This window comes from Salmo trutta, chromosome 31 (assembly GCF_901001165.1).
Source record: "Salmo trutta chromosome 31, fSalTru1.1, whole genome shotgun sequence".
Classification (NCBI taxonomy): Eukaryota; Metazoa; Chordata; class Actinopteri; order Salmoniformes; family Salmonidae; genus Salmo; species Salmo trutta.
Window position 1 is genome coordinate 39,212,671 of NC_042987.1, and position 24,779 is coordinate 39,237,449.

General features: G+C 40.8%; 1 protein-coding gene across 1 annotated transcript; it reads right to left on the reverse strand.

Moving 5' to 3' along the window:
• Positions 1-818: 818 nt before the first annotated feature.
• Positions 819-23,964, reverse strand: LOC115170186 (myosin heavy chain, fast skeletal muscle-like). Its single transcript, XM_029726552.1, has 39 exons — positions 23,737-23,964; positions 23,230-23,373; positions 22,837-22,993; positions 22,605-22,632; positions 22,180-22,288; positions 21,985-22,077; positions 21,001-21,061; positions 20,765-20,863; positions 20,315-20,418; positions 19,776-19,914; positions 16,695-16,813; positions 16,393-16,542; positions 16,129-16,299; positions 15,145-15,448; positions 12,194-12,258; positions 12,013-12,100; positions 11,779-11,896; positions 11,433-11,556; positions 10,674-10,810; positions 10,011-10,266; positions 9,576-9,818; positions 9,046-9,222; positions 8,811-8,956; positions 8,574-8,664; positions 7,912-8,301; positions 7,666-7,792; positions 6,918-7,036; positions 6,568-6,764; positions 6,264-6,447; positions 5,967-6,132; positions 5,063-5,187; positions 4,434-4,742; positions 4,036-4,239; positions 3,803-3,928; positions 3,484-3,654; positions 3,089-3,193; positions 2,898-2,993; positions 1,249-1,380; positions 819-939 (listed from the first exon to the last, which is right to left on the reverse strand). The coding sequence occupies exons 1-39, from the start codon at positions 23,950-23,952 to the stop codon at positions 919-921; spliced, it is 5,811 nt and encodes a 1,936-aa protein (XP_029582412.1). The 5' UTR covers positions 23,953-23,964; the 3' UTR covers positions 819-918.
• Between the last annotated feature and the right edge of the window lie 815 nt (positions 23,965-24,779).

Consider the following 24,779-nt stretch of genomic DNA (forward strand, 5'->3'; position numbering starts at 1 on the left):
GCCATAGAGGTCAAGGCTATAAAAGTATTACTGAACACACCAAGCACTCAGGGACAACTTCCAACTCAGTTAAGAAATGACCAGTGGTGTAAAGTACTTAAGTACAAATACTTTAAAGTACTACTTAAGTAGTTTTTTGGGGTATCTGTACTTTACTTTACTATCAATATTTTTGACTACTTTTACTTTTACTTCACTACATTCCTAAAGAAAATGATGTACATTTTACTCCATAAACTTTCCCTGACACGCAAAAGTATTTGTTACATTTTGAATGCGTAGCAGGACAGAACATGGTCCAATTCACACACTTATCAAGAGAACATCCCTGGTCATCTCTACTGCCTCTGATCTGGCGGACTCACTAAACACAAACGCTTAGTTTGTTAAATGATGTCTGAGTGTTGGAGTCTGCCCCTGCCGATTCGTAAATAAAAAAATGGTTGATAAGTAATTAGAAATGACTCATACATTTACTTTTGATACTTATTAATTATATTTAAAAACAAATACTTTTAGACTTTTATTCAAGGAGTATTTTACTGGGTGACTTTCAATTTTTTCTTGAGTCATTTTCTATTAAGGTATCTTTACTTTTACTCAAGTATGACAATTGGGTACTTTTTCCACCACTGTGTAATGGTAGAATGATATTAGCTGGTCTATTTGAGAATATCTAAACAACGATTTCTGCCATAGCTAGACATAGACCGCTTCGTTGTTGTTGGAACCCCAGATCGCGCCTTAAATTAAAGTACAATATTTGTATGATATGAAACAGCTGTTAGCTGAGTAATGAGTCCACAGTCACAAAGAGAGTATGTAGGCCGACACGTTTTTTAATCAAAGTTAAACATTTTCACCATGAAAATCATATTTTATGCAACACAGGAAAATGATGTAAGACTTTGGTCTTGTTTATTCAGCAACTTCTTTGCCCTGTAAGAAGAAAATAATGGATGAGTATTAATAATGAACATGCAAAATATATGAATATATGTAGTTAGAAATAATGTAATGGATCAAGCATTAAAGGCTCAGTGCTGAGCTTTGATTTTCAATTTTGAAGTACCAACTTCAAATTCATCTATTTTTACCCTACCTGAAATGTGCTTATTAGAGACCTTAAATATATTTTTGTGAATGTAAAAGTTTGCTATTGACCTCTGTGAGGACTGAATCATAGGTGGTGTTGATGTGGCCATATCTGAACATGAGTCAGGTGTAGGTTTAGTAACAGCTCTGTACCTTTCCAGTGTCGCGGGTCTTGGCTCTGAGCTTGTTGACTTGAGACTCAGCGATGTCAGCACGCTCCTCAGCCTCCTCCAGTTCATGCTGAACCTTCCTGAACTTAGACATGTGGCTGTTGGCTTGTTCCTCCTGGGCGAGGAAAAGAGAAGGAGAGTGTAAAATCAGCATTCAAAGTTTGAAGCTTCAGGTAGAAAATTAATATTCTTTTTTTCTTAAGGTATTTTAAAGTTATTTTTTATCTACAGATTTAGGATAGCGATGTATATGAAATTGATGATACAGCAGAAAGAATGAGTGGTGAAAAGGGGGATAAAACCACTGCCTCCAGGGGCATTCAGTGTCTATCATAAGTATTCACACCCCCCTTGGACTTCTTCACATTTTATTGTGTTACAAATTGAGATTAAAATGGATTTAAATAACAAAAAAATTAAACAAAACATACTCTATAATATCAAAGTAGAAAAACAATAAAAACAAAAACATTTGTATTAATAAAAAATAAAACACTATATCAGGAATAGATAGGTATTCACACATACATGTTATCAACACATTTAGCTGTGTCTTTATGGGTAAATCTCTGGATTGTGCAATATTTTCATAATTCTTCAAGATCTGTCGATTTGGATGTTGATCATTGCTAGACAGACATTTTTAAGTCTCGCCATCATTTTTCAAGCAGATGTAAGTCAAAATCTTTCTCGTTAGCTACCCACAGTTAATACTGAGCCACAGATAGCCAAGCGGTTAAGAGCGTAGGGCCAGTAATCAAAAGGTTGCTGGTTTGAAACCCCCCAGACGACTAGGTGAAAGTCGGTCAGTGTTCCCTTGAGCAAGGCACCGAACACTAATTGCTCTGGATGAGTGTGTCTGTTTAAAGAATGTGTTTGGTGCGAGTATTTGTCTGTAAGTTATTTTATCTTCATTTATAGGCTGTTAAAAAAGTTTTTTAGTTGAGTGTATCAACCGACGGCCTGTACAGGTCCAGAACGATAGACTCGTTTTTTGTTTTGCTTTTGTAGCCTATTTTAGCGATCAATATGGCTGTAAGCAGAAGCCATGCTTTGGCGTTTCTGTTTTACTCTACAATTCAAAGGTGTAGATTATCCCCCACTCCTGTTACACCTACACCGAAAGAAGTGGATGGCGCATGGGATGGAAATCTTCCCATTCACAGTGTGGATTTTGGCCATGAACAACTTTAGCGACACCTGATATCACCGTTCCTCCTTTACTTTAGTCTCTTTACTAGTCCACTCCGGAACATTCACTGTCTTCTTGGTAAGAAACTCCAGTGTAGATATGTCCTTGTGTTTTAGGTTATTGTCTAGCTGAAAGGTTAATTTGTCTCCCAGTGTCTGGTGAAAAGCAGACTGAATCTGTTTTTTTTCTAGGATTTTGCCTGTGATTTACTCCATTCTGTTTTTTTTCATCCTGAAAAACTCCCCAGTACTTGCCGTTGAAAAGCATAGCCGTAACATGTTAATTCCTTTGCCATTTTTTTAACCTATCTACCAATCAGTGCTCCTCTTTGCGAGGCATTGGTTGAAGCCTAAACTAAACTGTATGGACATTAAGTTTTGTAATGTCTACAAGGGAAAACATTTGTTTGTCAATATATGCTGACAAAGTATGTGACTCACCGCTTCCTCAGCCTGCCTCTTGTAGGCCTTGACTTTCATCTGCAGCTTATCTACCAGGTCCTGAAGTCTGACAATGTTCTTCTTATCCTCCTCAGTCTGTGGGACAAGATCAAAGAATCAATGGCCCATAGTTTTATACACAAACCTGTCTGTGTTAGTGTCAAGTATGGAAGGAAGGCATTTTCTCTTACCTGGTAGGTGAGCTCCTTGACTCTGCGCTCATACTTGCGGACTCCCTTGAATGCATCTACACCTCTTCTCTGCTCAGCCTCCACATCAGTCTCGAGCTCACGCACCTTTGTGGAAGAAAGGCATTTGTTTGAGTTGGTGAAATCAGACGTAACAAATCTTAGTACAACAGAGGTATATTATTCTACTCAGTCAAGGAGGCACAAATGTTGTCTGTTCCTATGTACTTTTACAATTGTAATTAAAGGGATCTGTAATGATAACAACAGCTTATCATTATCTATGTGGGTTATTGAGAGAATGTCATTACACAATGCTCCTGTGTATTTGTATGATTAAATACATTTCCAGCAGTCAGTCTTTCAATCCACCCTAATCCACCCTGCTGTTAACTCACCCTGGACTCCAGTTTCTGGAGCTGCTTCTTGCCTCCCTTCATGGCCAGATTCTCAGCCTCATCCAGACGGTGCTGCAGGTCCTTGACTGTGACCTCCAGGTTTTTCTTCATCCTCTCCAGGTGAGAGCTGGTGTCCTGCTCCTTCTTCAGTTCCTCAGCCATCATGGCCGCCTGAAATCGTAGTTTGTTTAAATTAAGCACCAATTGGCACAAATCATAACATCTCTCTGAGATCTTTGTTGTGGTAAACCATCCCAGCTACCATTGGCCTTTGGATACAAATCAAGTGAATACAATTTAATAGATCATAAGGACTCACGTCAGTGATGGCCTTTTTGGCCTTCTCCTCTGCATTCCTGGCCTCCTGGACAATGTCTTCCACCTCTCCCTGCACCTGCACCAGGTCAGACTCCAGCTTCTTCTTGGAGTTCAGAAGGCTGGTGTTCTGGAGGAGGCAAAACCATTTTCTTGACTCTCAAGAGAACTTTCAAGTGACAAGGCAGAAATGGTATGCTTGGTTGAGTTTCATTAGAAATGGCTATCGACCCATACCTGGGAGTGCAGCAGTCCAACACGCTCGCTGGCGTCTACCAGCTCAGTCTCAGCCACTTTGCGGCCTCTCTCTGTCTGCTCCAGAGCAACTCTCAGCTCCTCGATTTCAGCCACCATCAGGCCATTTCTGCGCTCCACCATGGCTGCCTGCTCCTTCATATCATCTGCGGCGCGGACAGCATCATCAAGGTGCAATAGGGCATCCTGGGGTTCACAATGACATAGGTTCATTAGGACTTGTGGAAGTAGAGGTGATAGGGTCAGTGAAAGAAATGTTAATTGGTAAGAATTTCCCCAATATCTCTGCCTTTCTACACTATATTAGTCAACTCTATTCAATTCCTCTGTTCTATTCTTTTCTACAGATTCACAAACAAATTTCTCCTCAGTCCCTTTACCTTGAGCTGTCCCTGGACATTCCTCAGCTGTTTCTGGGCCTCAGAGGCCTGCCTGTTGGAGTGGCTCAGCTGGACCTCCATCTCGTTCAGGTCTCCCTCCATCTTCTTCTTCACCCTCAGGGCATCATTCCTGCTTCTGATCTCAGAGTCCAGGGTGCTCTGCATGGAGTCAACCATCCTCTGGCTATTCCTCTTGATTTGCTCCATTTCCTCGTCCTTCTCAGCCAACTTCCTGTCCACCTCGCCCTTGATCTGGTTCAGCTCCAGCTGCACTCGCAGAATCTTGGATTCCTCGTGCTCCAGTGTTCCCTGGACAAAGAGAAGCAGTCAGGCGAATTGTGTTCAATACATTTGGATGTGTATAACACAAGGAATTAAATATATATATGAGTACAATAATCACCAATACAGGGAGCTGGCATTGACTAGTGTAACACATAAGTTGTATTGTTTGTATATCGTATTTTACAATTGTTTGACTATGCTTGTCTATCAGTGTTTGTTACCTGTTGTGTTTTGTGTTTTTTTGTGGACCCCAGGAAGAGAAGCTGATGCTTCTGCAAAAGCTCATGGGGATCCAAATGATCAAATTAACATTGCTTTTCCCATCAAACAGCTGTAGTTTGTACCTCAGCCTCCTCCAGAGCTGTCTGGATCTCAGACTTCTCTGTCTCCACGGTCTTCTTGGCCTTCTCCAGCTCATGGATGCTCTTGCCAGTCTCTCCGATCTGCTCAGTTAGGTCACCGATCTCCTCTGCACACGCAAACACAGGAGCAGTTTAGACTTGGGAGATTTTCAGTGGGTATTGCCAATGCAATGAAGTTGACATTGAATCATAATAATTACTGGGGCCGAGCTCCCTGCCATCCAGGACCTCTATACCAGCCAGTGTCAGGGAAGGCCCTAAAAATTGTCAAAGACTCCAGCCACCCAAATCATAGACTGCTCTCTCTGCTACCGCATGGCAAGCAGTACTGATGCATCAGGTCTGGAACAGACAAGACCCTGAACAGCTTCCAAGTCATAAGACTGCTAAATAGTTAGTCTGGGTAGCTATTGGTTACTATGTAACTATCTGTCTCTTTTTTTGCACTAAATCACCACATGTGCTAATGTTACTGTTTGTCTATGATGATGCCTAGTCACTTTATGCCTAACTATATGTACGTATCTACCTCAATTACCTCATACCCCTGCACATCGACTCGGTACTGGTATCTTGTGTATATAGCCAAGTTATCCTTACTCATTGTGTATTTATTCCTTGTGTTATTATTTCTCTATTATTTAATGTTTTTCTTGCTACATTGTTGGGAAGGGCAGTAAGCACCTGTTGGTTACGAAGCATGTGACAAATACAATTTGATTTGATTCATGAATTAATCAGCACTTCATAGGTTCTTGCAAATCTAAATGCCCCCACTTCTTTGGGTTGTTCAAAGGAATACTGATTCTAAGTTGAAAAAAATTTGAAATGTTGATGATTGCACTAGTCAAACATGAGCCCAATAGAACTGCTGTCAAATGCTCACGTTGCAGGTTCTTGTTCTCTCTCTTCAGAGTCTCCAGATGATCCAGAGCCTCCTCGTAGGAGTTCTTCATCTTGAAGAGTTCAGTGCTCATAGAACGAACCTCCTTCTGAGCTCCTTCCAGCTCAGCCTGGCCCTCCTCATACTTCTGCTTCCAGTCTGCCAGAACCTAGGGAAATAAATGGGATTTTCATTAGGTCTTGATGAAGAGTTTTGAATCAGAAATATGCTACAATTATGCTTCATTTGATCATATAGCAGACAGAAAATAACTCTAGGTTGAGGATTATTAATTTTCACCTTGTCAAAGTTCCTCTGCTTCTTGTCGAGGTTGGCGGCCATTGCGTTGGCTCTCTCAACGTCAACCATGAGGTCCTCCACCTCTCCTTGCAGCCTCTGCTTGGTCTTCTCCAGGGAGGCGCACTTTGAGTTGGTCGCCTCAATGGTCTCCTCAGCCTCCTGCAGACGCTGGGCCAGTTTCTTCCTGTTGGACGACAGAGGGTTTACAAACATCACAATACATATCGACGTAACATTTTTTAGAGCCCCCTACCACTCACTATCCACACCCTATATTTGAGTTTTGCTGTTCCGTGCAACTCACTTGGACTCCTCCAGCTCTTCTGTACGCTGGATGGCATCAGTTTCATACTTAGTCCTCCACTGAGCCACCTCACTGTTTGCCTTGGACATGCCGCGTTGCAGCTCTGCCTTGGCCTCCTGCTCTTCCTCAAACTGCTCCCTCAGGAGGTCACAGTCATGGCGGGCAGACTGGACACTGTGAGCCAGTGCGTTTTTAGCCTTTGCGAGACAAAGTGAGAAATATAAAGACGAAGGGAGATAGTAAAACAAATGACAGTAGAAGTCTCTGAAGGTGGCCTAGTCACCGTCTATATCAGGGGTGGGCAATCATTTTGTCTCGAGGGCCACATTGGGATTTCAAAATTCCTTTACCTTGACCTCCTCTTCAATCTGCCTCTTCAGCTCCTCAACCTGCTGGGTGAAGGCCTGTTTGCCTCTGGTCAGCTGAGACACCAGGGATTCCTTCTCCTCCAGCTGGCGGCCAAACTCACCTGCAGGGACAGAGCGACATCTTGTTAATGGGGTCTCTGTTCTCTAAGATTGAAAATGTATTTCTAGGTTACGTAGGGCAGTGTTAGGTGTTGAATAGTCGGGTTTGGTAGGTTACTTTCTAAATGTAATCCATTACAGTTACTAGTTACCTGTCAAATTGTAATCAGTGATGTAACTTTTGGATTACCCAAACTCAGCAATGTAATCTGATTACTTTACGTTACTTTTGGATTACTTTCCCCTTAAGAGGCATGAGAAGCAGACAAAGCATCCATCAAACTCATTTGGTGTGTCATCATAGTAGTCTCTGACGAGTGGTCAGACTCGCTCAGGTGAAACTAACAAACTTGCGAGAAAACAAAATGTCAATGTATTTTTTGCCAAACATAATTTCTCATTTTTAAAAGTAATCAAATAAGTAATCATTTAGTTTTTCAAAAGTATTAGTAATCTGAATAAAATATTGTTTTCTGATAATGTAACCAGGGGTCAAAAGTGAGACCATTAAAGTTTAAGTCAGAACAGTAGAAACTATGTGGACTGGACTACATGGATACAGCCCCCAATACATGTTATTGTGTTTTACTGAAGAAAGAATTGGTTTCTTGTTCATTGTTGATGATGGTACCATTTTCTGTCAGGAGTCTGGCCCTCTGTCCACTGATGTCGTTGATCTGGCGAACATTCTCATCATTCTTAGTCTTGATCTCGCTCAGCTGGTCCTCAAGAGTACGGCACATCTTCTCCAGATTGCCCTGTTAGTGAAACGTTCCATCATTACTTCATATATGAGACTCCTGTCAACTTCAGTTCACTTGAATGGTAATGTAGTTGAACCTCCTCATCACTGCTTGATCAAAAGATCACTACTCACCTTAGCCTTGGCGACGGACTCCATGTTGCTGGAGAGGTCATCAATCTCCATCTTGTACTCGCTCTTCTCCTTCTCCAGCTTCTGCTTGACGCGCTGCAGGTTGTCGATCTGCTCCCCGAGCTCAGCCACACTGTCGGCCTGCTTCTTGCGCAGAGCGGCGGCTGTGGACTCATGCTGCAGGGTGGACTCTTCAAGATCACGACGCAGCTTCTGGAACTCAGCCTCACGCTTCTTGTTCATCTCAATCTGAGCAGCAGTGGCGCCTCCGGCCTCCTCCAGCCTCTCGCTGATCTCCTCAAGTTCCCTGGAGAGATCGGCTCTCTGCTTCTCAACCTTAGCCCTGGCAGCACGCTCAGCTTCAATTTCCTCCTCCAGCTCCTCAATACGGGCCTAGAACAGGGGACAGGAGCACGGTTGATGAATACTACAATACATAAAACAATAATAGTATAATGTTTTTTTAAATGTGTTCATACAAAACCAGTTACACTAATATATTTAATAGATAGCTTCCCATGCGGGAACCAAAACCACAACTGTAAGAAACCGCATCTTCCAATCTACTGACCCACCAGCAAAAAATGTGTGCTACCAGAATGTTGTTTTAGGAAATATTTCAGGTGTGTCCTTTCCTGCACTGGAGCTTAGGTCCTGTACTGTACCTGGAGTTCTTTGATCTTCTTCTGCAGCTGAGCTCCCAGAGACTGCTCATCCTCAATTTTACTGAGGAGCTGGGATGTCTCAAACTCCTTCCTAAGAAACACAAACAAGTCGATTGCAAAGTTGGTTTAGAGCAAAGAGAGAGTATCATACGAATCGTATGTAAATGCTAATTCATAATTACAAGAATTAGTCAAGAACAACCATTATTGTCAATATGGCACGTAGTGTTTGTTTACTTCTTGAGTTTCTCATCAGACTGCTGCTTGTCATTCTCCAGGTCCATTATGGATTCCTGGGCCAGTTTTAGATCTCCCTCCAGCTTTCTCTTTGCTCTCTCAAGGTCCATACGGACCTTCTTCTCTTGCTCCAGAGAACCCTCAAGCTACAAGATAAAAACACACATGTATTGTTCAAATCTAAACAACAGAAGATAATGATACTATCATGGCCAAAATGTGTAACTCCACTCACGTCGTCCACTTGCTGTTCCAGCTTGGTCTTGGCCTTGGTCAGAGTGTTGACTTTGTCCTCCTCTGCCTGCAGGTCATCCAGTGTCTGCTGGTGGGCCTCTTGGAGGGCTTTCTTCTCCTTGGTCAGCTTGACAACACTCTCATCCATAGATGCCATCTCTTCTGTCAGGTTTTTAACCTGAAAACGGCCACAAGAAAATGTGTCTTTGGTCACTTCACCATAAAGGGGAGATTTAGTTTCAGATGTATTGCATTAATTTAATTCAGATTAGAAATGTGTCAACAACTACTGTTCTATAGATTCAACACTAGGTGGCAGTGTACTCCATGCCAGTGTACTGAATGGAAGTTATAAACGAGGGGCAGCTAAAAATACAATGAATGTGGGGAGTACTACTATTCCACTATTTTGTGTCTTCATTTTTCCGCCACCCACAATACATCTGGAATTCCATTTCTGTTGAGCTATGTTTGAGTTGATTATGGTTTGGGTTATTGTTTGTTTAGACTGTCTATGGTAAGACACAAGACCTTGTTTTCAGTGGCGTGCTTCTCCTTCTCCACTTTGGCCAGGGTGAGCTCCAGGTCATCAATGTCCTTCTTCAGCTCAGAACACTCATCCTCCAGCTTCCTCTTCTTGGCAGTCAACTCAGCATTCATCTCCTCCTCATCCTCCAGCCTCTCTGTCGTCTCTTTGAGTTTGGCTTCCAGCTGGATCTTGCTCTTGATGAGCCCCTCGCACCTTTCCTCAGCATCGTTCAGATTCTCTGATTCCTGATTTCAGAACAGGAGAAAAATCAGCCTCCTCACTTTGTTTTTCAAAATATAGACTTGATTTAGTCATAGAGATCAGAGCAAATCAATATTCATGAAATATATATTTAACATGGGAAATAAAAAAATTGTGCGCTTTTGTGTATTCATGTGTATGAAAATATGGCCTTATGATGATAATTTCTCACTCACAGATGCAACTTGGAGTGCCAGGTCGTTCTTCTCTTGCAGAATGGACACCATCTTCTCCTCCAACTCCTTCTTCTTGGCCAGAGCCTTAGCCAAGTCTGTTTTCATCTTGTCGAAGTTCTCCTTCATGTTGGCCAGCTCCTTCTCAGTCTCAGCACTCTTCAGCAGGGGCTTGATCTTGAAGTACACCTTCATCCATGGCCAGGTTTTCACATTCATGAATGAACGGATGTTGTACTGGATGGTGAAGATGGCATCTCTGGTCGACAGAGAGGATAGAGTGACATGGTGAGTGACATGCTTAAAGCTACATTCTGGGATTCGAAGAACAACCCCCCCCACCAACACTTTGTGTTCCAGCTGAGGAACGGGGCTAAGGAAATGGAACAACTCTTAAATTCATAGACAGAGTTCTAGATGCAAGGACTGACAGGTCATGCTTAAATCAGGAGGCATTTTATGTTATTTAAGAATGAATGGGTAAATATCACCAATACAAATGAAAACTGAACAGCATTGCCGAATCCCAAACTGCAGCACTAATAGAGCATTATAACACCTACTTTCTCATTCTGATCAACTCACAGTATATACAGTATGTAATCATAATGCATTACATACAGGTGGTTCACAGAAAGCTTTGCCAAGATGTCTACTCTTCCTCACCTCCTCTCCATCATCTTGGTGAACTCTTTTCTCATGAGGAATCCACGGCTGAGAGCCTGGACCATGCCGACCAGAACGGCCAGCTTCTCATCTCTCATCTCCTCCAAGACCCCCAGCAGACCGGCTTTGAAGAACACCTGAGACACAGGTAAACATGGCCATTGGAACCACAGTCAGATGGGGACAGATAGAAAGGGTTGGATCAAAACAGGGGAACAACACTCTAGATTCATTTGAACAACATAAACTTTGCAATGCTTACAAACAAAGTTATTGCAGAGTTGTAGATGCTACAGATAACTGAAGCCATACCACTCTAACACAATGCACATGATAATGAGTTGATTTCCTATACTTGTAGGAATTTGAAGAAAACAATTGTTAAATGTTTTAGCCACCTTTTTCATTAGTTTAAAATCAGCAGTTGAAGCAATAACAAAGTGTACTCCCTGCCCCTATTTCAGTTTAAAAAAAGAAGGATGGAGCTGAAGATATGTAACCACTCTCAAATTCATAGACAGAGCTATTGATGCAAGGACTGACCATCCATGCTATTAAATGATAGGTTGAACCATGTTTTGAGGCTATAAACTATTAGTCTACATTTACAAACATTGGAGTAAAACAAGCTTATACTTTGGATTCTACAGTTGAAGCTCATGAGGCTTTTCTAAGTGGAAAAACCAACTGGAGAGATGTTGAATGGTTCATCTGTTGTTGTGTTTTGATGTCAGCTTTTGCTGGAGGTATTTGACTGACCTTGGTGTGTCCAAACTTGTAATCATCGTGATTTATATCAATGGACCCAAGCAGCTTCTCAGAAGCCTTCTTGTTGTCCATGAACTGGCCCTCAGGGATGACACTGGCGTTCAGTACTTTGTACCTGAATGAGGAGATATTTTTAACACATGTCAAGTTGTAATAGGTCGGTTATATTACATAAAAGCTAAGCCTATTCTGATGCTGGGAAAACCCGTGGAGCTTTATGTGTGTGTGTGTGTGTGTGTGTGTGTGTGTGTGTGTGTGTGTGTGTGTGTGTGTGTGTGTGTGTGTGTGTGTGTGTGTGTGTGTGTTTTGTGTGTGTGTTGTGTTTGCATGAGTGTACCTCTGCTTGAAGTCAGCATAGATGATTCTGCTGGGGAAGCCCTTTCTGCAGATCCTGATCCCCTCCAGAACACCATTACACCTGAGCTGGTGGATAACCAGGAAGTTCTCCATCAGACCTGGAACAACAAACCAAGTCTCTTTAATACTTATTAACAGATTAAAGGATTGGCCTTGTTAAGGTTACTGATACTGTATTGATTAAATGTAATATTCAAGTCAATATTTCTTGTACCTGGAGTCTTTGACTCGTTGGGGATCAGGCAGCGTACAAAGTGAGGATGAGTGCTCCTCAAGTTGGTCATCAGCTTTTGTAAGTTCTCCTGTAAGAGGGTTACAAACCATGTTCTCAGAAATCATTTATGATAATCAATGCACCTTTTGAAGGACTGAATATAGACATTTCAAGAGCTTACCCTGAACTGGGAGGACACAGTCTGCATGGAACCACCCTTCTTCTTGCCTCCTTTCTTGGTTGTGTCTGTTCAAATGTGGATGAGTAAAAGATGATTAGAAATGAGAGAATCAAATGCAAATACTGCCAATGAGATTGTGTAAAATAACACCTATTGAATGAATAAATTATCCCAGTAAATAACCCTGATAAATTGTGATACATTCAAAGAATTTAAAGCATTGGTCACCAACAGGTCGATCGGGATTTTGAACCGTTTCATGTCTGAAGGCTGAGAGCAAATCAACTGCACGTATAGGCCTACTGCTGGCCAATCAGATAGCTTAGATCACCATGCATGTACAGTTTCCTCGCGCCATAGACTGTAAAAAGAAAAATCGGACGCTCAGCAAAGTTGCTACTTTGAGATTTTAAATCCATTGAAACTATGACTAGAGAGAGACTCAACGAATACAGCAGAGAGATGCTGTTTTAATGAGTTAGTTCATGTTTAAGTTGTTATTCAACACTTTGTTCAACACTTTTATGAGACATAAAATGCGCGTTCTCCCTACTTCCACTCATGCTACAACCAGCACTGCAGCTGTAATGAATGAGTAGAGCAAAGTGTTCTGATACGCTTGTGTTGTTATCATTAGTGGCTTGTGGCTTTTTTTAATATCGAGGAATATTTCACTTTCTCTTGTCACAGCAGTAACAACATGAATTGGTGCATGAGACAGAAATAATGCAGCGCGACTAGAGTTTCACCATCAGCTGGAAGACCGTGTCCCGTTTTCTCAGCGGAGGGAGGGAGAGCGGAGGGACAATGAGTCGGGGGAGAGGCAGCCTCGCCTCTGCTCCCTCCCTCCCCTCAGACTGACTATCAGATGCAGGCCGTCAGTCCAGTAAAAAAAAAGGAAACTATTATGCTCACTCAGCTGTGGATCACAAGTAATACAACACATGATCTATTACCATTGTGATCATAGACCTATTTTCTTTCTATATATATATATATATATATATATATATACTGCTCAAAAAAATAAAGGGAACACTTAAACAACACAATGTAACTCCAAGTCAATCACACTTCTGTGAAATCAAACTGTCCACTTAGGAAGCAACACTGATTGACAATAAATTTCACATGCTGTTGTGCAAATGGAATAGACAACAGGTGGAAATTATAGGCAATAAGCAAGACACCCCCAATAAAGGAGTGGTTCTACAGGTGGAGACCACAGACCACTTCTCAGTTCCTATTCTTCCTGGCTGTTGTTTTGGTCACTTTTGAATGCTGGCGGTGCTTTCACTCTAGTGGTAGCATGAGACGGAGTCTACAACCCACACAAGTGGCTCAGGTAGTGCAGCTCATCCAGGATGGCACATCAATGCGAGCTGTGGCAAGAAGGTTTGCTGTGTCTGTCAGTGTAGTGTCCAGAGCATGGAGGCGCTACCAGGAGACAGGCCAGTACATCAGGAGACGTGGAGGAGGCCGTAGGAGGGCAACAACCCAGCAGCAGGACCGCTACCTCCGCCTTTGTGCAAGGAGGAGCAGGAGGAGCACTGCCAGAGCCCTGCAAAATGACCTCCAGCAGGCCACAAATGTGCATGTGTCTACTCAAACGGTCAGAAACAGACTCCATGAGGGTGGTATGAGGGCCCGACGTCCACAGGTGGGGGTTGTTCTTACAGTCCAACACCGTGCAGGACGTTTGGCATTTGCCAGAGAACACCAAGATTGGCAAATTCGCCACTGGCGCCCTGTGCTCTTCACAGATGAAAGCAGGTTCACACTGAGCACGTGACAGATGTGACAGAGTCTGGAGACGCCGTGGAGAACGTTCTGCTGCCTGCAACATCCTCCAGCATGACCGGTTTGGCGGTGGGTCAGTCATGGTGTGGGGTGGCATTTCTTTGGGGGGCCGCACAGCCCTGCATGTGCTCACTAAAGGTAGCCTGACTGCCATTAGGTACCGAGATGAGATCCTCAGACCCCTTGTGAGACCATATGCTGGTGTGGTTGGCCCTGGGTTCCTCCTAATGCAAGACAATGCTTGACCTCATATGGCTGGAGTGTGTCAGCAGTTCCTGCAAGAGGAAGGCATTGATGCTATGGACTGGCCCGCCCGTTCCCCAGCCCTGAATCCAATTGAGCACATCTGGGACATCATGTCTCGCTCCATCCACCAACGCCACGTTGCACCACAGACTGTCCAGGAGTTGGCGGATGCTTGAGTCCAGGTCTGGGAGGAGATCCCTCAGGAGACCATCTGCCACCTCATCAGGAGCATGCCCAGGCGTTGTAGGGAGGTCATACAGGCACGTGGAGGCCACACACACTACTGAGCCTCATTTTGACTTGTTTTAAGGACATTACATCTAAGTTGGATCAGCCTGTAGTGTGGTTTTCCACTTTAATTTTGAGTGTGTCTCCAAATCCAGACCTCCATGGGTTGATAAATTGGATTTCCATTGATTATTTTTGTGTGATTTTGTTGTCAGCACATTCAACTATGTAAAGAAAAAAGTATTAAATAAGATTATTTCTTTCATTCAGATCTAGGATGTGTTGCTTAAGTGTTCCCTTAATTTTTTTCAGCAGTGTATATATATATATATATATATATATATATATATATATATATATCATTTCAAAATGGTCTGAGAAGAACAACATTGGCAGGGCAATTCAAGTATAACCTATATACAGTGATAATATATTGGGCCTGTAGCCTACTGAACAAACCTCATTGCTACAGAACTGTTTTTAATTGGTGAATGTTGCATAGGCTTGTGTTTTCTAAGTCATGTTTAAAAAGTTCTCAGCAGTAGATCTTGGCTTGCATTTTGACTCAGAAAGTGATCTTGACTCTGAAAAGGTTGGTGGCCACTGCTTTAAAGACAATGTGGGTCTGAGTTGTAACTATCGCTTAATTCAATCTTTTGACTTGATCCTAGTCTTACCCTCAGGTGGGGCAGCAGGATACAGGGCAGCCAACAGTTTGACTGAGGACTTCCCGTACATCTGAATAACTGAGTCATTCAGGGGATCCTTGTTCTTCTCCAGCCAGCCAGTGATGTTGTAGTCCACAGTACCGGCGTAGTGCACCAGGGAGAAGTGGGCCTCTGCCTTGCCTTTGGCAGGCTTGGGTTTCTCATATGCCTTGGTTTTGCCAAGATGCTGATCGTTCAGCTTGTTCTTGAAAGTAGTGTCTGAAGCCTTGGGGAACATGCACTCCTCTTCAAGGATGGAGAAGATGCCCAATGGCTTTACAAAAAGAGATGTATATCAAATGAGTGATATTTCAAATCAAATCAAAGTTTTTTTGTCACGTGCGCCGAATACAACAGGTGTAGACCTTACAGTGAAATGCTTACTTACAGGCTATAACCAATAGTGCAAAAAAGGTATCAGGTGAACAATAGGTAAGTAAAGAAATGAAAACAACAGTAAAAAGACAGGCTATATACAGTAGCAAGGCTATAAAAGTAGCAAGGCTACATACAGACACCGATTAGCCAGGATGATTGAGGTAGTATGTAAATGTAGATATGGTAAAGTGACTATGCATATATGATGAACAGAGAGTAGCAGTAGCATAAAGAGGGGTTGGCAGGTGGTGGGTGGTGGGACACAATGCAGATAGCCCGGTTAACCAATGTGTGGGAGCACTGGTTGGTCGTGCCAATTGAGGTAGTATGTACATATGTACATGAATGTATAGTTAAAGTGACTGTGCATATATGATGTAAAAACATTTACATATAGGATCACATTTATTCCATTAGCAAGCATCATTTTATAGGATTATATTCATTTAGGGGGACATAATAGGAAACATATTGAGTTCTCAACAGTTAAATTGTACCATTATGCTAATATCTCTTAATGCGCTCCCTATGAGCTTTGCTGTTGCATCCCATTATAATCCTTACAGGACAGCTTACCTTCTCAATAAGCTCAATGCAGGCAGCCAAGTCCATGCCGAAGTCAATGAATTCCCAGACGATTCCCTCCTTCTTGTACTCCTCTTGTTCCAGGACGAACATGGTGTGGTTGAAAAACTGTTGCAGTTTCTCATTGGTGAAGTTGATGCACAGCTGCTCCATGCTGTTGTACTGGTGATGAATTTCAAAAGGGATCATTTCATCATACAAGGCTGTAATCCTTCTCAATCACAACTAAATGTCTTGTTCTGGTCTCATACTCACATCAAAGATCTCAAATCCAGCAATATCAAGCACACCGATATAGAACTGCCTTGGATTCTTGGTGTCCAACATCTCGTTGATACGGAGGACCATCCACAAGAACATCCTCTCATAGATGGACTTGGCCAAAGCCATGACTGCATTATAAACCTGCAATGATAATACCTCAAATTAATACATGAGATATTGACCATGTCCAGTGATAAGGTTGGGAAAAACAACATGAAAAAGCAAATGCAATTGTTCCCAAAATAATTCAGGTGGTTAGAAAATGTTTGATGCTGTGTGTTTAACCGCTTTACCTGAGACACAGTCTGTCCCTTGGTCACGTACTCATTGCCGACCTTCACTCTGGGGTAGCACAGAGCCTTCAACAACTCAGCTGAGTTCAGGCCCAGCAGGTAGCCGATTTTATCAGCCACTGGAGAGAAAACCAACGAGAACAGATCACTTGATTCTGATGTCTTTCATAGGTTAAGTTTTCATTTTCACACACATCCATTATTCAAATCATTTCTGGAGATTGGAATTTGGTCTCAAATGTATATCCTGCCTGACTTTCATGTGGCACCGTCTGTCTTGTTCATTTCCCTGTAAAAGGACCAATGAGCACCAACATGGGAAGTTTATAGGAGCATGTCAAATTGGGTGTCAAATGAAAGCTAAGAGTCTATATTTTTCGAGAAATTAAGGAATATATATATATATATATATATATATGTTTTACCATTTGCCATCTTGAAAATGAGGAATAAACAAATGCTCTGGTCAAACAGATGGACAAGGGGCCTTATAAAACAGCTAGCAGAAAAAGTCTTAAAAGGTATTAGAAATACAACTAATATCAACACTTAGATTTTGTTTTGGAGAAATGTTTCTGCCTTCTGTATCTTTAAAAAACATTGCCTTGTGCTTTAAAATTCTGTTACCTCATGAGGAGGGAGAACAATGAAACTTTACAGAATTAACAAGTAAAGGTAGACCTGCCAATTAGTTGGTGTTTTTACTAATATCAGTTTTGTTTATGAATTATTAATCGGTAACAGAATTTCTTGAATGTAATTGAATTGGCTACAATGGGAAATCATAGTAGTCATAAAATACAGTTCGGTTCACAAGATTGTACAGTTCAGTATAGTATAGTATAGTACAGTTCCGTACAGTATAGTACAGTTCTGTATAGCACAGTATAGTAAAGTACAGTATAGTATAGCATAGTATAGTATAGTATAGTACAGTATAGTAGTGTATAGTACAGTTTAGTATAGTATAGTATAATATAGTATTGCACAGCACAGTATAGTGTAGTGCAGTATAGTATAGTTGTGTATGGTATAGTACAGTATAGTATAGAATATTATAGTATAGTATAGTATAGTACAGTACAGTACAGTATCGTATCGTATCGTATAGCACAGTACAGTATAGTATAGTACAGTATACTATAGTATATTATAGTACAGTATAGTACAGTGTGTATAGCATAGCATAGTATGGTACAGTAATGTGTAGTATAGTGTAGTACAGTATAGTATAGTACAGTAGTGTATAGCATAGTATAGTATGGTATAGTATAGTATGGTATAGTATAGCACAGTATAGTATAGTACAATATAGTATGGTATAGTATGGTATGGTACAGTTGTGTATAGTATATCATAGTATGGTATAGTACAATATAGTATGGTATAGTATAGTATGGTATGGTACAGTTGTGTATCGTATAGCATAGTATGGTATAGTACAGATTAGTATAGCATAGTATGGTATAGTACAGCACAGTACATTAGTGTATAGTACAGTACAGTTGTGTATAGTACAGTACAGTAGTGTATAGTACAGTACAGTAGTGTATAGTACAGTACAGTAGTGTATAGTACAGTACGTTAGTGTATAGTTAGGTATAGTATAGTACAGTACAGTGGTGTATAGTACAGTATGTTAGTGTATAGTTAGGTATAGTATAGTACAGTACAGTAGTGTATAGTACAGTACAGTAGTGTATAGTACAGTACGTTAGTGTATAGTTCAGTATAGTATAGTACAGTACAGTAGTGTATAGTACAGTACGTTAGTGTATAGTTAGGTATAGTATAGTACAGTATAGTACATTACAGTGGTGTATAGTTCTGTATAGTACAGTAAAGTAGTGTATAGTACAGTAGTGTATAGTTCAGTATAGTATAGCACAGTACATTAGTGTATAGTACAGTACGTTAGTGTATAGTTAGGTATAGTATAGTACAGTATAGTACAGTACAGTGGTGTATAGTATAGTGGTGTATAGTATAGTATAGTACAGTATAGTTCAGTATGGTATAGTACAGTAGTGTGTAGTACAGTATAGTTGTGTATAGTTCAGTATAGTACAGTAGTGTATTGTTGAGTATAGTACAGTATACTATAGTACAGTACAGTAGTCTATAGTTCAGTACAGTAGTGTATAGTACGATACAGTAGAGTTCAGTACAGTACAAAGTTGAACACGCAAGTTGAGTACTCTATAATGTATTGTACTATACTGTATTGTATTGAACTATGATCTACTCTGCTGTACTGTACCGAACTCTGCTGTACTGAACTATATTGTGCTGTGCTCTACTGAGCTCTAATGTGATGTCCAAAGTCTTTATTTTCACCTAACCCTACCACCTCTCCCCTAATTGGAATAAACTAATGGACAACAACACTCAGGCTTCTTATTCCAGCTTATACATACTATATACATTTCATGGATATTTTACAATACTTATCTTTTGTTTGTTTTTAGTCCCACCCTTTAGCTTCCCTCCCATCGATCTCTGAACACCATCCAGTTTTGATTTCTATTCGCCATATATTTTTAACTGTGCTGTGATGCGTCACAAAAGTACTGAACCTTTCTATTCTCAGTTTCTAAATATTGTAAATTAAAGATTTTGTTTGTTGCTAAGAGTATTATTAAATGTTTTTGCTAAAAGGATTATTATATTATTGATTTACTTTGACTTTTCAAATCACCTAGCAGTGCTATTTGCAGACATCGTTGAATCTTAATTCAGAGCAGATATTTAAGAGTGTTTTAGGAAAAAGTGGGCACAGAAAAACTGAGGCAGATTTTACCAAAATTCTTGTTACCAAACTTTGCATCTGCACAGTTCTTCCTGTAAATGTGTTTTTGTGACATGTTCAGTGTAAATTGTTAAAAGTGTTCATTGTACATAGAGTTAAATGGGTGGTTAAACTGTAAAATGTATGATTTTTGTTTGTCATACATTTTAAATGAAAATCTCAACACAATTCCGTTACCGTGGAGTTAACTTCTTACGTGTTGTATTTCTATGTTGGGGACTGGGAAAGGGACTAATGCTTTCCATATCTTACGTCTTACGAGTGGGACTCACCCTCTGTTCCATCTGACTCGGCCTGCTCCTCACGCTGCTTCTGCTTGAATTTCAAGTTGCCATGGTGCATTACAGCTCCTGTCAGCTTGTAGATGGCCATTTTCTCATCGTTAGAGAAGCCCAGGATTGTAATTGCATCCTGGTATTAAAGACGAAGTACAACAGTGAAGAACTGAACGGTAGTTTACTCAGTTACAGTACACTACTGTTCTGTGTTCAGTCCAGAACAAATGGGATGGTTAGAATTAACTGGCTTCTCTGTTCCACATGATTACTCTTGGCCAACAAACTAGTATATGACAGCACAACATGAGTTTTACACAGTTCCACAGGGCACTTAGAGGCAGTCTCTTGTGGAAGTCTTACAGGTATGTGCCTCAAGGTGAAGTGTGAAGGCATGAAGAGTGCCTTGAAGCACATGCCTAACTAACAGAAGGTGCCCAGCTGCTATCAAGCTGGATTTGCGCAATGCATTCAGTGTGTATTGTGGTCCTACCCATTCCATATCTACAGTTTGGTTCACACTTTGTATCACTCACATCGGTGGCATCCAGCTCAACCTTGTCGTCAATGCTGGCCACGCTGATCTGACCCTGGCTAATCATGGGGAAGTCGTAAGGGTTGGTGGTGATGAGCGTCATTTCTGTGGACAACAGAGAATGGCTTGTCAGTTAAATCTCTGAGAATTCTGCTGTCCTACCTTTACAGTATCTCTCCCTCCTTTACTCAATAGATGGACTCAATGATACATGCAGTATATAGTGCATAGCATCAAAAGAGGTGGACTGAGGCTCCTGGACTAGTGCATCACATTGCAGTACTTGATCTTTCCAATAAAAGACATTGAACGACCTGACCCATGTTTAGATGCCTTGTTAACTTGGATGTACTCATTGTAATAATATTAACAGTGTGGACTAGGAAACATTTGAATAAGTTCCACAGATGGAGGTGTGAATAACTCCACCTAAACCTGTACTTTGCCTTACCAACTAGCTCAGGTTTGTGGTTGGTCATCATCTGGTAGAAGATATGGTAGCCTCGCTCAGCGGGCAGCTGGAAGGCCACTCTGGACTTCTCGAGCAGGTCTGAGAGAGAGAGAGACAGGGAGAGGGAGAAAAAGGAAGAGAGAACATAAGATAACATTACATTTGATGATTCAATCTCCAACAAATATTCTGTTTGATTTAAGGAAAGCATTGAGAAACAAGGAAAACCAACTCACAGGTCTCAATGTCAGCTTTAGCCAGTTTTCCTCCTTGGAAGTGAATCCTGATAAATTTACCCTGTAGTAGAGCATGGGGGATAGAAATAGGTTAACTAAATAAATCTAGCATTTTACTTTGATAAACCCCTTGAAAAGTTAGTTTATTGCACATCTATTGACTAAACTATAGAGCAGCACAGTATGAGTCATAATACCCATAAAACCTAGCGGTCAAATAGGGAAATGGTTCGAAACGTTTTTACACCATTCATTTCACAATAGTGGATTTTAGAAACACTTAAAACAAGCACTGTGTTTTGTGTAGGCTTACCCTAGTGTGTAGTTTTGATAACCGTGTAAATCTAAGACAAGGTGACTTTTAGGGAAAGATCTTTGCCTGTATTTTCCCACAACAAATGAAATGCTAATTAGCTGCTAATGTGGCTATCATAAAGAACTACAAATGCCATGATGATCTGGACGAGACTGCCTAATTTATGCAAAGGTCAGAATCTCTGGATAAACTTTCTAATGTTAGCTAAATTTGATAATGAATAAACTGGCTACATTTATTTAAAATGTTACATTCTGTCTTGTGTAAGTTTTAAATTTACAAAATTGACAAAATAGCTGTTAGCAAAGGTGTCAGCTAGAGATGACCAGCAGGAGCTTGCAGGGATTTGTAGTTGTTCATGATGTCTACTTTGATGCTAATTAGCATTTTGAAATCTGAGAGTAGATGGAGACATATATTGATAAAAGTCACCTATTCTGATTTACATGGTTATAAAAACATCACACCAGGGTAAGCCTACATGGAACACAGCCATTATTTTAACTGTTTCTAAAATCCCCTATGGGAGAAATAAATGGTGGAAAAACGATTGGTTGCATTTCCCTGTTTGACCGCTAGGTTTTATGGGTATTATGGCACCTATAGGGAACTACTAAAATATTTTTTCCAATTGAAGGTCACTTCCACAGTATGCCCTTCATACTTACAAAGCGAGATGAGTTGTCGTTCCTCACTGTCTTGGCATTACCGTAAGACTCCAGCAGAGGGTTAGCTGCAATGATCTGATCCTCAAGAGACCCCTGATTGAGACAAACACAAGTTGCTCAGAAACTATCAAACGCTTTACTTAAAACATGATTCACCACTTGAAAAAAAGTTTACACCAAACTGAAATGTGTTACCTTCATTTTGCTGGGGTCTACTTCCTTCTTGACACCAGAAACTGCAATGGTAGCGAAGTACTGGATGACACGCTTGGTGTTGACAGTCTTTCCTGCACCGGATTCTCCACTGGTTTATATAACAGAGAAAGATGGGTTGAGTCACATGTTTGAACGTCAGATTGGCTTTCACTAAGAAATATCTTTGAAAAATACACTGTAGACACGTTTTCTAACATAAGTAAATAATTAATAAATATTCCCACTCATCAAGTCATTGTTAGGCATTGCCTAATCCGTTCATAATGTCCTGTATTTTATAACACCCAGTCATTACTACAGATAGCCTAATCCGTTCATAATGTCCTGTATTTTATAACACCCAAGTCTCCCAATATATTAGAATAGAAACACTTTCTCAAGTGAAATGATAGAAAACAACTTACGTAATCAGGACGGACTGGTTCTCCTTATCTGGAAACAAAAAACATGCTGCTTATTATAATAAATCAACAATATGAGCACATCATTGTATTCATAAGCATCATCATGAATTTAATTTTGGAATATTTTCCATTCAAGGATACTGAAATGAGAGATTCCCAGCAAACTGTTCTAACTTAGACTAGAAGACAGCAGATCCCATCCATCCATTCATTTCTCCATGAGAGCTCGTACCAATCATCATGAACTGGAAGGCGTTGTCAGAGACGGAGAAGATATGGGGTGGAGCCTCCATCCTCTTCTTCCCTCTGTAGGCGTTGACAACCTCTTCGTCGTACACGGGGAGCCACTTGTAGGGGTTCACCGTGGCACAGAAGAGCCCAGAGTAGGTCTGGATGAAAGGGATCCAATTGGGCGATTAGCAAAGTCAGATTGACTTTTACCTGGATTTATGTGAGGATGTGGGTGTACTATGGTATACTAATGTGGGTCTACTGTATTGGTATGTTTTGGTTTCTACTGTTCATTTATGTGTAGTACTGTATGTGTGTATTTCTCATGTTCATGCATGTGGGATATTCTTATGTTCATTTACAGTACGTGTGTATGTTTATGTAGGTTTCTTACATAGATCATCCATGCTGCATAACGCTCTTTGAGGTTATACAACACAGAGGCTTCATTCAGGTAGGTCATCATGGCCATGTCCTCAATCTTGTCGTACTTAGGGGGGTTCATCTGGTAGATGTCTGCTTCTTTGAAATCTTTATCCTGAAACAGTCAGAAATCTAGATTTCACACAGATCAAGCTGGACATTACTCAAAGCTTTTTGCTCATTAAATACAAGTTAAATAATTTTTTTTTTAAAAGCATACAAAAATGTAATTAATCCAAGTACTTTGTTATCACCCACTGACAAATAGAGATTCTTGAGTTGTCATTATCAATAATTCCACACCATTTTGAAATAGCAGCAATAAAAGTGTTTTGTTGGAGGGTTATATTCTGCTTAAAAAAGAACAAAGAAATGCTCATAAATCTATTTTTGTTATTGATTTAATATTGGCTTTTGGCATGTATTTGATAATTTGGAGAAACATTTTTTGATTCAGTACTTTTCTGATCAGACTAACCACTTTAGTACCGTCAGCATTTGTAACTTTGACAGTACACTTTCCCTCTGTCCTGCCAGTGATCAACCCCTTAAGGTACAGCTCCTTGACATCTGTCACATAGCAGGCGTTCTTTGAATCAAAGGGTGAGGCTTGTGCCTCCATCCTCTCCCTCTCTGGTTTACGAAGGTACAAGGCAGCCTTGCCGTAGATTTGCATCTCCGCGTCCGTACTCATGGTGACGGATCACTAGGAAAGCGATGAAACAAGAAACATGAATGACTCTGTGGTGCTTCCTCCACAGTCAAGAGGTATCTCACACAGAATTATTTTCAGCACTTTTTATGTGAAGACAAACCATGTCTCACCTTTTTCCCCTCCTAATGTTTAATTTGTACGTCTTGCAGGATCCTGTGAAACATTAGCGTGTTGTGAATACACACAAGTCTGAAACCTTGTAATTTAGCCCCTGAAGAGCAAGAAACATTTTGAATGGCATCATTCAACTCCATCATTACAGCCATGTCCTATTCAACTACATGTGCAACTGGTAACTTAAATTTTTCTACTTTACTGTGCATTCTGTCAAGTAGCCCTGACAATCCAATTACATTCTACACCACCACCTGAAACAAATGCAGGTGCAGCACTATTGACCTTGAATGAAAGTGACAGATTTGAAGCAAAACACATTTAAAGTAAAATGTTACACATTTCATTTTAAATCAATGCCAATTGATTGCATATTGTAAAGCCTTACAATACATTAAATTACGAACTCAAACAGTGCATTTAGCTACCGCCTCAGATGCTGAGCACAAATATGAGACAAATGTAAAAATCTAAGGAGTCTTACCACAGAGGAAGAAGGTATCTGACTCATGGATACTGGGGCCTCAGCCTCCTTATATCTGGTTTGAAGGGACAACCAAGCAAAAGTTAATTATGGACAACTCTGGAAAAGGAAATGGATTGGATGAGAGACCTCCGTGTGCCTGTGTCTCTCTAGCCCCACCCACTTCGAGGAGCACCACACTCCTTATTATTTTACCATTGATTGTTCT

Excerpts from the sequence above, each read along its gene's own strand:
- LOC115170186 (XM_029726552.1), bottom strand. The coding sequence starts at position 23,952 with ATGAGTACGGACGCGGAGATGCAAATCTACGGCAAGGCTGCCTTGTAC. Across the intron at positions 10,811-11,432 it reads ACAAGTTTGGACACACCAAG|GTGTTCTTCAAAGCCGGTCT; the intron begins GTCAGTCAAATA and ends CCTGTGTCTCAG. Across the intron at positions 3,655-3,802 it reads CCAAAAAGGCCATCACTGAC|GCGGCCATGATGGCTGAGGA; the intron begins GTGAGTCCTTAT and ends CTACGATTTCAG.